Below are 14,828 nucleotides of genomic sequence, written 5' to 3'. Positions count from 1 at the left end.
CACTGCAAGCGCTGAATTAAAGTGACAGTGCATTGTTTGCAGTAAATATGAACATGGATTGACAAAAATGTAGTAATTACATCATAAATGCATATAATTAAAGTCTACTGTGTTTCACAGTCAACACATGGCTTTTTGGCTAGGTTTAAAGGGAAAGAGCACTTTTAGATAAACAAGGTAATAATAGATGGCAATTTAGATGGTAATAAAGATTTAAATGCAAAAGGAAAGGCAGTAGATATGACTATTTCTGTCAATGGTAAGTTTGTGATAACATAAGAACAGTAGTTTAAATGTTTTGCCACTTGCTTGAGCAACTTAATATATCAATCTAGAAGTAAATGCAAAATAAAATGCATTGAATAATGGTTGCTTATATTTATTGAGTTTAAACATGTCTGTGAAAGATTGTATTACTGTACTGTGTAAAAAAATTAAAAAAAGAATTGCAATGCTGAAAAAAGCATTTCCAGTGACAATGTTTAGATTTGAAATCAAAATAATGGATAAATGTGTTTGTGGTAAATAGCCACTGATCAGTAGCAGACTCCTGTGTGAAAGCACAGTTTGTGCTGCTTCCCCTCTCACAAGAGTCACGTAAGAGGGGAATTTCCCCCATTTTCAAAAATGAAATTCAGGCCCTGAATAAATGTCTAAAAATCCTGATTGGAGTATCACTATAAATAGTTATAAATGATACATAGAAGGCTTTAAAAAGATCGGTATCGGTGATCGTATCGGCAGATACTGCTGTCTGTGATCGGCGATCGGCCTCAAAAATCCTGATCGGAGCACCCCTAAATTATATCAAGAGATACATTCTTTAGCTATATTGCCCAGCCCTAACATCTTCCTTTCTATTTCATCCCTGCCAAGACTGGGTTGATAATGGCTTTCGTAGCAACTGCTAACGCTTCATAATTAAAAAGCTCCCATTGCAGTAAAACGTTAAATGTGCGTCCAACTTTCAGCAGCAGCCGAAAGGGTGTTTGTGTGAGCTCATTGCAGTAATGGAATGAAGATCTAACTAGTCCTGTACTGGAAACCTTCCAACTGGGGGAGGAGACCATGGAGAGAGCAGCTCAACTACATCAAAAAGTCCCAGTAAGGGTGCATGAGGTGGAGCACAGCCAATAGTTGGATGGATTCCATTAGGAACAGACAATGATGCAGCATAAAAACATGCAACAAAATCCAAGCTACCTTCACAGAGACTGTAGCTGCCATTGTATGGCCTAAAAGTGAGGATTTGAATCTCTGATGAAAACTGAATTTGAAAACTGAAGAAATATTCAATTGATTAGTTATTAATAGATAAAACAAATGCAAAAGCCATACTTCAGTGTTGAGCAAAATAAGTGTTGGGAATGGACAGTGAGAGAGAGAGATCAACAGAGACAGGCCAATCAAAGAATGAATGTGACCACACCCCCTATTAGCATTACAATGAGCACTTCAGGCATTGTCTGATGAGAAAGAAAATGGGCAAGATTTCACGCTTTATAGCCACGTCTCAAAAGAGAGGGGGGTTCTGCCAACGGCTTGCTAAAAGGTTACAGAGAAGCTTGTGCCTCGACTGCAAAACATGCAGAAATAACAGCCATGAAACAAACCACAAAACTTGAAATACATTCAAACCACTAAACCTAACCCTACACAAGCTAAAAACACAACAAATGGAAAAAAATAGCCAAATTGCAACATAAATGTGCAGCTTATCTAAACTCCCACATTCAGTTAGGATCAAATTAAGTACTTGAACAAAAATTATAATGATTCAGGGTGATCTACATCAAAAGATCCCTATAAATATAATACAAAGTATGATATCTCACCCTTCTCAGCATGTCATATCCAACAAATGTCCAATTACTCGACTAATGGTTTCTCCAGCAGCACATCTGTCATTGCGGGACACATTACTGAAGAAAAACAACAACAGCAGCCCACACACAAACACGCACACACTTCCTGTTACCCAGAGTTCTGTGCTATGAATTGGCCACGCCCCCTTACCAGAGTCTGAATCTTTCTGATCCCCATTGGCTCCAACAGTGAAGGGCAGCTTCCTCTTAGGAGCTTTCTCTTTCATCTCTTTGACACCATCGCTGTGGTCCAATTTAGGAGTCTTGTTTGACGAGCCTTTGTCTTTATCCTAGGGGAACATGGAAAATAGTGTAAGTTTAGTAGGAAACAGCATATTACAGTACATCCAACAATTCAGCAGAGTAAGGGTTAATAACAGTGCTCTGGGACAAGAGAAAAAGTAGAAGATACAACTACATAAGCTTTATACATTGTTGTGTACATCTTTAGTGGACATACAGTGGGTACGGAAAGTATTCAGACCCCCTTAAATTTTTCACTTTGTTATATTGAAGCCATTTGCTAAAATCATTTAAGTTAATTTTTTTCCCTCATTAATGTACACACAGCACCCCATATTGACAGAAAAACACAGAATTGTTGACATTTTTGCAGATTTATTAAAAAAGAAAAACTGAAATATCACATGGTCCTAAGTATTCAGACCCTTTGCTCAGTATTTAGTAGAAGCACATTAAGTTAGGATCAAATGAAATACTTGAACAAAAATGATAATGATCCAGGCTGAACTACATCAAAAGATCCCTATAAATATAATACAAAGTATGATATCTCACCCTTCTCAGCATGTCATATCCAACAAATGTCCAATTACTCGACTAATGGTTTCTCCAGCAGCACATCTGTCATTGCGGGACACATTACTGAAGAAAAACAACAACAGCAGCCCACACACAAACACGCACACACTTCCTGTTACCCAGAGTTCTGTGCTATGAATTGGCCACGCCCCCTTACCAGAGTCTGAATCTTTCTGATCCCCATTGGCTCCAACAGTGAAGGGCAGCTTCCTCTTAGGAGCTTTCTCTTTCATCTCTTTGACACCATCGCTGTGGTCCAATTTAGGAGTCTTGTTTGACGAGCCTTTGTCTTTATCCTAGGGGAACATGGAAAATAGTGTAAGTTTAGTAGGAAACAGCATATTACAGTACATCCAACAATTCAGCAGAGTAAGGGTTAATAACAGTGCTCTGGGACAAGAGAAAAAGTAGAAGATACAACTACATAAGCTTTATACATTGTTGTGTACATCTTTAGTGGACATACAGTGGGTACGGAAAGTATTCAGACCCCCTTAAATTTTTCACTTTGTTATATTGAAGCCATTTGCTAAAATCATTTAAGTTAATTTTTTTCCCTCATTAATGTACACACAGCACCCCATATTGACAGAAAAACACAGAATTGTTGACATTTTTGCAGATTTATTAAAAAAGAAAAACTGAAATATCACATGGTCCTAAGTATTCAGACCCTTTGCTCAGTATTTAGTAGAAGCACCCTTTTGATCTAATACAGCCATGAGTCTTTTTGGGAAAGAGACAAGAGACATCACACATATGTCCATGAAAAATGTCCTGAAGTTACTTTAAGCAAGACGTTAGATATTCGATGTAAGACACGTGCGAGGAGGGGTCTGAAACTGTTCCAGACCCTTTACATCAACAACTGGAAACCATCAGAAACCCCCACCTCAACAAGCCTCTTCAAAGCTGCGCACACACAGTCCTGCCAAAAGCCCATCATTAAAGACATTCAATATTAAATCTCAAATACAGCCCATTTTGCAAAAATCCAAACTACAAACACACACATCAGCCATACTAAACAGGCATAAAACATACAGCATAGTTTCATACTGCCTATACTTTCTCATTATTGTACTACTAGGCATAAATGGAATCTTTTTCCATATTTTCCATGAGGATATTGTGGTAACATAGCCTACAGAAAAATGTATTAAATGGAGCTGAGTGCACCTGAAATTTGTAACAAAATGTATGAAATTAACGGCAACAAAAAAGAACAAACGTGTCCCCACAATGGAAGAGAAATTGAGATTTTAACTAGATCTCTTCATAAAAACATACATGGTTGTACAAATAATAGAACTAGAGGCTGACTGTTGGGAGAGGAAGTGGGACTGGAGCAGCTGGGGCCGTTTCTGCTACTGGCAGAGCAAATGAAGGCTAATTAAAGAGCTCTTAGGGCTGTGATGAAACTAAAGCTGAATGCAGCGTAGAGCCGTTTCTCCTGCGAGAGCCTCTCTGCCCAGCCCGCCTCCCGCTCTGTCATGAGACTATGATGTCATCCACGTGCAAACATGCACACACAAGCACAAAGACAATATCTGCTCCTAAGAACTGAGCTCAAAGATATATGAAAACACAGTGAGCTAGAGGCAGAAAGATGAGAGCAGGATTTCTTATAGCACGTAGAGAAACCCAAGCTAAATCAAGTAAAAAAAACCCCTCTTTCACTGCCTTTCTCTAAAACCACCTGTGTGAGCAGCCCTGTTTACTTGCTGGTCTCCTAGTAATGCTTTCACTCTTCCTCTGTCGCTCACGTGCTTGCTCCCTCCCCCTCGCAGAGTCTGATGCAATACTACACAGAATGATGTACATACACACACCATCTGGGCCGTAAACTCTTCACTAACTCTGGCTTGTCTTGTACCAAAACACTGACCCACAGATTAAAAAAAGGCCAATGAATCTCATTAATCAGCATGTTTGTTTAGTCTCTAAACTAAAGATTACCCTATTCTCACAGTTTTGCGATCTTAGGGTATAAGGTGGCGTGTTTTAAGTGACCTTGTTTATCTTAAGAAAAAATGGTTACAAAAATGGTTTATGAAAACATTCAATAGACATCACAGTAGGGCTGGGCGATATAGCAAAAAAATTGACCAATGATATAATGTTTCATATCGTTCGGTATCAATAATTATTGACATTTTTTATAACCTTTTTTTAAAACAAAGAGCAATAGAATTAAAAAAAAAATGTAACCACTGTATTTTTAAATTAACCCTGTTTATTGAGACAAACAACAATTTTTTTTGTTTTAACAGTCAAACACACAATAAAAATTAAACAAATATCTAATTTCTAATGTTTTACATGCAGATTAAATAGGTCTTAAGGAAACTTTTGGCTTGTCTCCCGAGGCCACAGGAGGGCGCAATGAGCAAAATAATGCAGGGCATAATATCAATGCAAGGAAATAACTGTCTATAAAAAAAAATGTGCATTACCTCTAAATTAACTCATATAAATAAAATATAATTTCGTAAATTGCATAAACAATTATGAACAAAACAGCATCATGTATTTATGCATTGCTTAATACAAAGAGCCGAATCTCCCATCACGCAGATTGCATTTAAAAACATAAGAGATGCAGTGAAAAGGAATAAACCTCCACAAATTTGCGACGTGTTTTCTAAACGTTTTAAATGTTTTAACTTTGCAAGACTACATCATCTTCTGTGAGACGCGAGTGCAGCAGTCATATTTGTCCGTCTAAAAAATGCGCTGAATATGCATCTGTGTGAATGGCTTGGTTTCGGTTTTCACCTAATCAAGATCTTCTCCGCATTGAGCTTCTATATTTCTCTAATATTTTGAATGCATAACACAGCAGCGGCGCATCTCGTGGGCTAGACTAACAAAACATTAAAATGCAACAACGTCACTTACATCATTATCACTGCATCTCGTGTGCCTCTGATGACGCTCCCTGACACACTCCTAACATTTAAATGCAAATTTATATTTTAAATTCAACTAATATTCATTCTTTATTCGCAATCTCCTCATCACAAGCAGGCACAACACTCAATTCAGCATGTGTTCGTGTTTGTGTGTGCTGTCTGCTTCACTCATAGCACGTGCCTATATCGAACATTTTTTCTATCGTTATCGAAGAAGGTGTACCGTCGATAAATATCTATACCGTTTTATCGCCCAGGTCTACATCACAGTGATGTGTACTATTTAGTGTAGCATGATTAGTTAGGATCATCTATTGACTGTGATTCTTACTAAAATAGATTGTATAAAAACAAATGAAAGATGCCCATTCTTAGTCCGAATGCTGAAATAGGTAATGCAGTGTGCAATGGCGTATGTAGCTCTAAAGAAAAGATTTAGGATATAAACTATCCAATGGGTTGTTACTTAACTGCTTAGAAAGGTTACAGGCAGTTATATCAGCAGAGCGTGTGTGTGCATTTGATATAAAATCAGTTTTCCTCACCTTCTTCCCACCCTGTTTTTCCACCATGTCGGTGTTGGATGGGAAGTCCTCCAGCTGGGGGGTTTTAGAACCCCCACCCTTGGGCATCGTTCAGCTATTGCCACGCCAAACCTCATTCACGCTTCCATCGCATCGTCATCGACCGTCTGTGAGACAGAGAGAGGGAAGGACACATTAGCATTTTGTAGGACCCCCCCATTTTTGTTTAACTGGCAATTTTCAAAGTCAACAGATCTTCAAAAACAAATAGTACTTATGTACTGATCTCCTCAGAACAAGAACAGTTTTGAAAGTAATGACATCTGTTAATGTTCCACATACAACCAGTCAACCTGTAAGATGGATGTAAGAACTGAATAGTAAACACAACAGTCATCAGAAAATCTATCAACTAGAGTTGTCACAATTATTACAAAATCAACTGTCCATGATTATTTGATACAACAGTGACCAGTAGGGATACCACAATTCTTAATATAATATTGAACTGTTCGGTACGACATCTACAGTTCAATATGCTCTTGTGAATTGCGGTTTTTTTGGTTTTACATTAAAAAAAAAAAACTTCTGGGAGACATTGTGAGTTTGAGTCGCTTATAAAGTGCATTTGAAAAAATAAAACTCACCAAACATCTTCCCTTGTAATGACTTGCAATGAGAAGCGTTTCTAAACCTGTTGTCCAACAACAGAGAACATTTAATAACATGTTTTTACTCCACAACATCAGTCAAATGTTTCAAATAACTTATTTTTTTGTGATCTGATGTGGCTTCTTACCACAGAATGAAAATATATTCTATACTGCAATAAATGATATGTAGATTAGCAATGGATTATAAATATACTTAATTATTAAGAACTACAAATTATAAAGAACACAAACCATACATTGTTGCAGTCGAATGTTTATTGTCTTCATGTTTCATCATTCAAAACGTTTCTATCTTCTTTTTATTCAGTTACAGCGATAGCTGGATGCTTTTATCAATATTAGGGATTTTCTAGAACAAATGAGTTCTATTACTTAGTGTTATTAACCCCGGTTTTCAGTTCGGTCTGGTTCTGATGGCTTGGCAGTGTTTTTTGTGTGGTGATGACAGCATTCCCCAGATTTGGAATGAGGGCACATTAAAAAACATTGCCAATTAGACACAGAAACTCAAAGGACTTCATGTGAAAAAGATAAAGGGATTTTAACAGAAAAATGTATGTATTCACGTGAAAGTGAATAAATTACAGCACAAATATTACTTAAGCTTCATGAAAACTTAAGGAAATCCCACATTTTAATTGTTTCCAAGTTTATAATAAAAATTGCAAGGTACACTGTAACTGACGTGAACATTTCAGAATTTCTATAAAAATCAGTTATCATCACAATCACCAGTCAAAACTTTATATTATTGACAGCCCTACTGCAAACAAATATTGGCATAATGATATATTTTTTTTTCTTACCACAGAATGAAAATATATTCTATACTGCAATAAATGATATGTAGATTAGCAATGGATTATAAATATACTTAATTATTAAGAACTACAAATTATAAAGAACACAAACCATACATTGTTGCAGTCGAATGTTTATTGTCTTCATGTTTCATCATTCAAAACGTTTCTATCTTCTTTTTATTCAGTTACAGCGATAGCTGGATGCTTTTATCAATATTAGGGATTTTCTAGAACAAATGAGTTCTATTACTTAGTGTTATTAACCCCGGTTTTCAGTTCGGTCTGGTTCTGATGGCTTGGCAGTGTTTTTTGTGTGGCGATGACAGCATTCCCCAGATTTGGAATGAGGGCACATTAAAAAACATTGCCAATTAGACACAGAAACTCAAAGGACTTCATGTGAAAAAGATAAAGGGATTTTAACAGAAAAATGTATGTATTCACGTGAAAGTGAATAAATTACAGCACAAATATTACTTAAGCTTCATGAAAACTTAAGGAAATCCCACATTTTAATTGTTTCCAAGTTTATAATAAAAATTGCAAGGTACACTGTAACTGACGTGAACATTTCAGAATTTCTATAAAAATCAGTTATCATCACAATCACCAGTCAAAACTTTATATTATTGACAGCCCTACTGCAAACAAATGGCATAATGATATATTTTTTTTAATTTCATTGTGAGGTAGACCTGTTCATCTGATAACACTAATCTGCAATAACTGATAAGCAACCTAAATGATCGAAATGACATTAAATAAATGCAACACGGTTCTAGAATTTGGACCATTCCTCAGAATGCATTTGATCCAGTCAAGCAAGAAAACACTTTAAAATACCAACAGAATTCAGTAAATTTATGGAAGCTTTTCTCTTGTTTACAATACACAATAGGGCTGCATGATAAATAGAAATGGAATCGAGATCGCAATTCGACAGAAGCTGCGATTGTCATGCATATCTTTCATTGAAGCACGGTTCTGTGATCAGCAGTCAATCTCCATCCAAAGGCCAGAGGGCACTCTTGCGCGGAAACTCCAAATACGCCACGCAGAAGAAACCCAGAAAATGCCCATTGCTGCAGCTGAATAAACAGAAGATTTAACTGCTTTCATTGATTCAACGTGACTAATAAAACACATGACTACGGCAATATACGATTTATCTGAGTTCTTATTACTATAATTTTCATTAAAATAAAGTTTTAATGCCTTTATCACTGCTTAAATACTATGAAATATGTTGCGTGCCTTATTCTGTGTAAGAAGCCACATCATCTCACAGAAGGATTTATTTCAAACACTCGACTGACGTTATGTTTGGAGTAAAAATATGTTATTAAATGTGGTATTTTCACATGCTTTCAGATGGAGCAGCATTTACTTCACAGAGCCGTAGTTCACTGAGAAGCTATGCAAACAGCTGTCATTATCGCGAACAATTTCTTCGATTTCAGAATCGCGCAATAAAATCGCATGCGATTTTTTTGCGTAACTTGTCAGTGAACTACGGCTCTGTGTAGTAAATTCTGCTCCATCTGAAAGCATGTGATGATGATTTCCTGCTGATTACAGAACCGGCATTACTATCAAAATGCGCATGACAATCGCATTCGATTATTCGTGCAGCCCTAATACACAATACAAAAATCTGCATGGTGATTCTGAAGCTAGTAAACAAAACAGCAACCTGAACACTGTCACATATACAGAGATCAGAGCTACCGGCAAATTGATAAGATGAAGATGTAAAAACACTAAAGTGTCTGAGTGTAGAGTGTGCAAGTGCACTGCAATTTATTAGTACTGCAGGTTGGAGATGGCTACTGCAAGAGACCAGAAGGGAAAAAAAATCAATTTGTTATAGTATCGCAAAACTTACTGGACAGACAACCGAAGTTTTTGCACCAAGACTTTGAAAATGGTATGCTATTTAGAACAAATGCTTTGGTTTAACCTCTGTAAGAATGCAGAGTCATTTTTCCTCTCATTTGGGAGCCATTTTTATGCTGAACATTCCCACAGCACGGCTGTAGATTCAAGACACCCTGTCTCAATTTAAATAAAGCATGTTGGTTCACTTTGGAGACAAACTATCTTTATAAAAAGCATGCATTTCGTAAGCGACATCATATAAAAGCCTTTCACACAGCATTCCGTTGTACTGCAGGTCTTACTAACCAAAATATGCATTGCATCACACCCAAATGTTGTGAAAGTGCAAAAAACAAGTGACTTAATCACCCTCAGAGATCTAGTGAAATTTAACCAAGATTTGTACAGGTAATGATGCTTGGATCATCTCTACTCCACCCTTGAACACATATTTGTGTATGCTGAAGATCAAGGCTTAACGTGAGGGCAGTTGTACACTATAATCATCCCTTCATAATGCATGTTTTAGTTTTGTGTGACGTGTAAGGCTGCTCATTGCCTTCTCTTCCCCAGGAAAACTGGCACTCACCACTACTCTGGCGCCACAGCCATCTCTCTCCAGCCCTCCTATTCAAAGACAGCTATTTATATCTCTAGCTAAAGTACTGCATGTGCATGCAGACAGACAGTAATACTGCTCTTCTGTTATTCAGGCATGTCTCCCACACCCCATCCTCACCCCACAAAGCAGTTCCACACCTCAAAGTGGTCGAAAGGTCAGGCTCCAATGTGGATTAACAAATATGGTGTGGAACAGACACAAACGCAGACATGCTTGTACCCTTAAAATAGGTTGATGCATGTTCTAGAACAACACAGGCCCAAACAGGCCTGCTTTAAGATCAAAACAACCACAGGCCGTTCAACTATGTCTATATGTTAACTGTGAGATTCCACAATTCAACTGGCTGGAGGGAACAGCCAACAAATCTCCAAAAACAAATTGAGTCCATAAAGTCCGCTCTGAATGCAAATACAGAACATGTACATGAATGCACAGAGCATAATATGGTGTAATGCATCTGTTTGTGGAATGTGTATTTGTGTGCACCCTGAACTTGTTTGTGGTTCTGCAAGCATTACTGCAGGAAAATAAATGCGCACACACACACAGGAATGGCACCCAGAGAAGAAACACAATAACATCCATTCCAGAAACACGGCTCATTTCCTCTGCTTTCCACCCCAATCAAAAGCTCCTGCGCATCTGCCATCAGAGTGGGTGCTTGTGTCAGACAAAGCTTTTTTTTTTGCCTGCAGCCAGCTGTAATTCATCACATATGAGGTCTACTTTTAGCACTGAACTCTACTGTAGCTGGAGCAGAAGGCAGAAGGCACAAGGCCCAGGCTTACTGACATCTCCCTGCATCCGTTTCCTGCAGCACAACCACACAACAGCAGTGTGTACAAATTTGTACATATTTCCTGCAGGGGTCTAGCATACTCCTGGAACCTGGCAGACTGTGCAAGAACTTTCACCAAAGCAAATCTCCATTTTCGTGACTGTATAGTGAGGAAAAAGTTGACATCATGTGCTAACCACGCACAGCGACAATCGGCATCTCTTACATGTGGATTAGGCTTATGCTGTATCTACTTAAATCTGGGTTCCACATGACACTTTGTCGTTTAGGTTCAACTGTGAAATTTCTTATATTAGACCTGAAAACATCTGCAAAGCTAATGGTCGCATTACCACTTTTTATTTTTCGATGAAACGCAGTCAAAAGTCTGAGTGTATTATATATAGGAATGCACGATATTATCGGAATCAGCTGATAAAGATTTGAACAAATTTATGCCAATATGCCTTGCCGATAAGACAAATAGCTAGCATGTGCTTAGGGTGTGCTATCGATAAGGTCACGTCAGCAGTGTGGTCACATTCTTGAAGCGAACGTTTGCCTGAACAGTGATTACATTCACTGTTTTAGATCACCACATTTAATTTGAGAAAGTATGTACAGAATGACACATCCAGTGTGCAATAGAATAAACAGGTACCAGCATGTGCAGCAGCAGCAGCAACAACAGTCTCCCCTGGGTCCTAATACCTGTCCGGTAAGACCTTTTATATATTTAGGGGGCGCTGTTGGCCTACTTGTAATAAAATGAAAAGTAAAATACACAAATAACATTAATATTCTTGTGTTTCTGAATAAAGCAGTAATTGATGTCGTAAAACCACGAGTGTTTTGATTTAAAGGTCAGAAGATATAGCTTACATGAATAAAAAAAAAAAAAATCACAAACATGACACTATATAAAAATTTATTAATTAATGTGTAATATATTTTTTTCAAATGGATTATGAAAACTTAGATACAAGGAGCTCTAAAAGTCCAAACTCAGTCCTGGTGGGCCTCCAACTTGCCTCAGCACACCTGTCTGGAAGTTTCTAGCATGCCTAGAACCTTGATTAGCTGGTTCAGGTGTGTTTAATTGGGGTTGGAGCTGAACTCTGCAGGGCAGTGGCCCTCCAGGAAAAGGATTGGACACCCCTGCTTTAGACCATCTAGGGCTGTGCAAAAAAATCAAATGCGATTTTCATGCGCATCTCGTCAGTAAAGCCGCTCCTGTGATTAGCACTAAATCTCCAGCACATGCGTTCAGATGGAGCGGCATTTACTACACTGAGCCGTAGTTCACTGACAAGCTAAACAAAATCGTGTTCAAAATCTGCAATGAATCACCTGCGATTTTGAACGCAATTTTGCGTAGACCATCTATTGATGTTAAATTCACAAATAAAATTGTAAGGTTTCAACTGCATCTCGTCTTTTTGCTCAAAACTGACCAAAAATAAAAATAATTTGTTTATAATTTCTGCACAAGAGAGACTTGGTGTCGTTTCAAGACAAAAGGAAATGTATATCGTTATCGGAAATCAAAATTTAATATTTTGCATCCCTAATATATACTTCAGTACCAAGTTGACAAAAACAATGACCAGTCTGCAGTGTCAAAAGTTGCGGTATCTGGCTGCTTTAAGCGCACAATTGTGATTTACTAAGAAATGTGGTATTGGGTACTGAAATTGTGCTATTACAACAACTCCAGTCTTTACTAAGAGTGATCACAAGGCTTCACATACAGGTTCAACCGGTTGCATTTTTCAGGCTAGCTGATGGGCAGATAGGCAGGCCCTGTTAGTGGATGGCTGGCTCTGGGTCATAGGATTAGATCTGCAAGGAATGTAGGCCTCTCAGTTTGCTGAGGCTGACCCAGGGTCAGTCGACCAGTGCTTAGACAGCTTCCTCCTGCCTGCTGACGCTGCAGTCCTGCCTTTGCTCAGCCGGGAACATAAAGCTCCCTCTAATCTCCTGCTTCCACCGGCCCCGATGGCCCCTATCACAAGCACATGTGCATACTACACAGATTTGGAATAGCACAGAATAGCATGACTGTTCTCTCAGGGAAAACAAAATTATGAAAAAAAGAACAACAAAATAAAGAAATAAAAACAGGAATTGATTTGCTGCATGACACAAACTCACACAAACGCAGTATCACCAGATCTACAGGAGTTGCCAGGAAAGACTAAATGCAAAGCAGGTATGCTGTCCATTTATACGTTCAAACAAGTCAGTGTTCTCATGTGTGAGATGGGGCTTTGCTGTGTCATGTCAGGCCGGCAGGGTATGTGAACCTGCTCTGATGTGCCACATTATTAGGGCTGGGTTGAAATTATTGCTTTTAATCTATTCTCATTTTGACGTACCAATATTGATTCTTAAAAACCAAATACCAGAGTGATTTTTTTTAGTCTATGCAGTTTTTAGTTTGAACAAAACTTTGCTAAACATAATTTGGAATGCACCTTCCATCCAAGAAATTGCAATAAACTTTTTGCTTTTTTAACATGAAAATAAGTCTCATTTTACTCAAGTCTGTATTTTATTACAAAACTCAAACAGATACAGTTTTGGCACACTAAGATATAATACAATTTATTGAAATGTATCATGTAATCACTCAATCAGTGTTTCAACCATGGAAAGGTATCAGTAAAACAATGTCATGTAACGTTACATTTATCTCAGAAAAGGCATTAAATGACCATAGCTCAATAGTCAGCTAGAAAAATTTACACTAGAGAGAAGCATTTGACTAAATATAGACTATATTACATATTAATTATATTTTTACTTAACCTGTTCTTAATTATACAATGTATGTTTAAATAAATCTGTCATGAAAAGTTATTACAGCCAACATTTAAAATTTTCATATTTTACCAATGAATTTGAGTAGGAAACAATTATATCATTACCAGGTTATTATAACACCTGCCTTGTGTGCAATTTATATGTTTGTGTACAAATCAGATTTAATTTTATAGTAATGAACCAACCGAGAGTGAGGCATCAGTGTATAGTTTGAGATGTTTTTCCTTTAAGAAAAACTGACATGTACTTGATGCATCCAAATGAACAGACACAATCAAATTAAATCAAGATTTCAAGATGGAATTGAATAGAAATCCCAAGCTTGTGAAATGTGTTAATACCCAGCTCTACACATTCTAGTTATTTTATGCCAGCAGAGTTAATCGCATATGGTCATTAAAGTATATTCCGCCATTTCTTCTTGGCAAAACCTATAAACTGTCAGTTTACAGTTGGTGAGACACCATGAATAAATGACTTTGCACCTGAACTCTCAGCTCAAACAAATATTTCTCCATCCATCGATCAATAGGACCTCTCCTCTCCCCCTCCTTTGCTGTAGCAATCCTCTCTCTGCGGTCAAAACGGGGGCATCACAGTGTGTTGCCCCAGGAAGCCCTGAGTCCAGTTTTTCCTTATTTCTCGTGCAATCGCTGCTGCACAGTGTGACTATTAGGGGCTGCTTTGGTAACTGTGCCTCCTGCTGAGATGAAAGGGCCCACAACCCCCTAGCTCTGCACCACGGTAACGTAGGGAGCAGTCATCACGTCCACTGGTATTTAGTGCAGCTGTCTCTCAGTGAAAAAGAACTGTTGCATCGAGTCAGTGTGGAAATGAGTGTGTGTGCTTTCATGTACATCACATCAGCTCAGGCCTCTTTCATCACGTCTACAGTGGAGTCACAACAGCTTCAAGCTGTCCACACTCAAAGCGTCCTCATCTTAGAAATATTCACAAACCATAGACCAATCAGCTGTAAGCCTGACCTCAGCAAAAGTATACTGAAAAAAAAAAAGAATTAACAATAAAAATAATCATGAAGTTTTGAAGCATATGATGTACAACCGTGACGGATTTCATTCAACAGATATAATCTGGTTACGTCAGGAACATCAGAT

At 37.9% G+C, this 14,828-nt stretch overlaps 1 protein-coding gene across 2 annotated transcripts in view; it reads right to left on the bottom strand.

Moving 5' to 3' along the window:
- The window catches only part of LOC107600343 (ankyrin repeat domain-containing protein 11-like), a 116,710-nt gene that overhangs the window by 22,865 nt on the left and 79,017 nt on the right, over positions 1-14,828 (bottom strand). For both annotated transcript variants that reach the window (XM_016292213.1, XM_016292214.1), the window contains exons 2-3: positions 6,148-6,293; positions 2,845-2,983 (exon numbers count right to left, since the gene is read on the bottom strand). In XM_016292213.1, coding sequence (XP_016147699.1) covers positions 2,845-2,983; positions 6,148-6,234 — 226 coding nt within the window. In that variant the 5' untranslated portion in view covers positions 6,235-6,293. The remainder of the gene's footprint in view (positions 1-2,844; positions 2,984-6,147; positions 6,294-14,828) is intronic.

Source organism: Sinocyclocheilus grahami, unplaced genomic scaffold (assembly GCF_001515645.1).
Source record: "Sinocyclocheilus grahami isolate Dianchi unplaced genomic scaffold, SAMN03320097.WGS_v1.1 scaffold282.1, whole genome shotgun sequence".
NCBI lineage: Eukaryota > Metazoa > Chordata > Actinopteri > Cypriniformes > Cyprinidae > Sinocyclocheilus > Sinocyclocheilus grahami.
The sequence above is the reverse complement of the archived record's forward strand: the minus strand, read 5'-3'. Positions and strand labels throughout refer to the sequence as shown.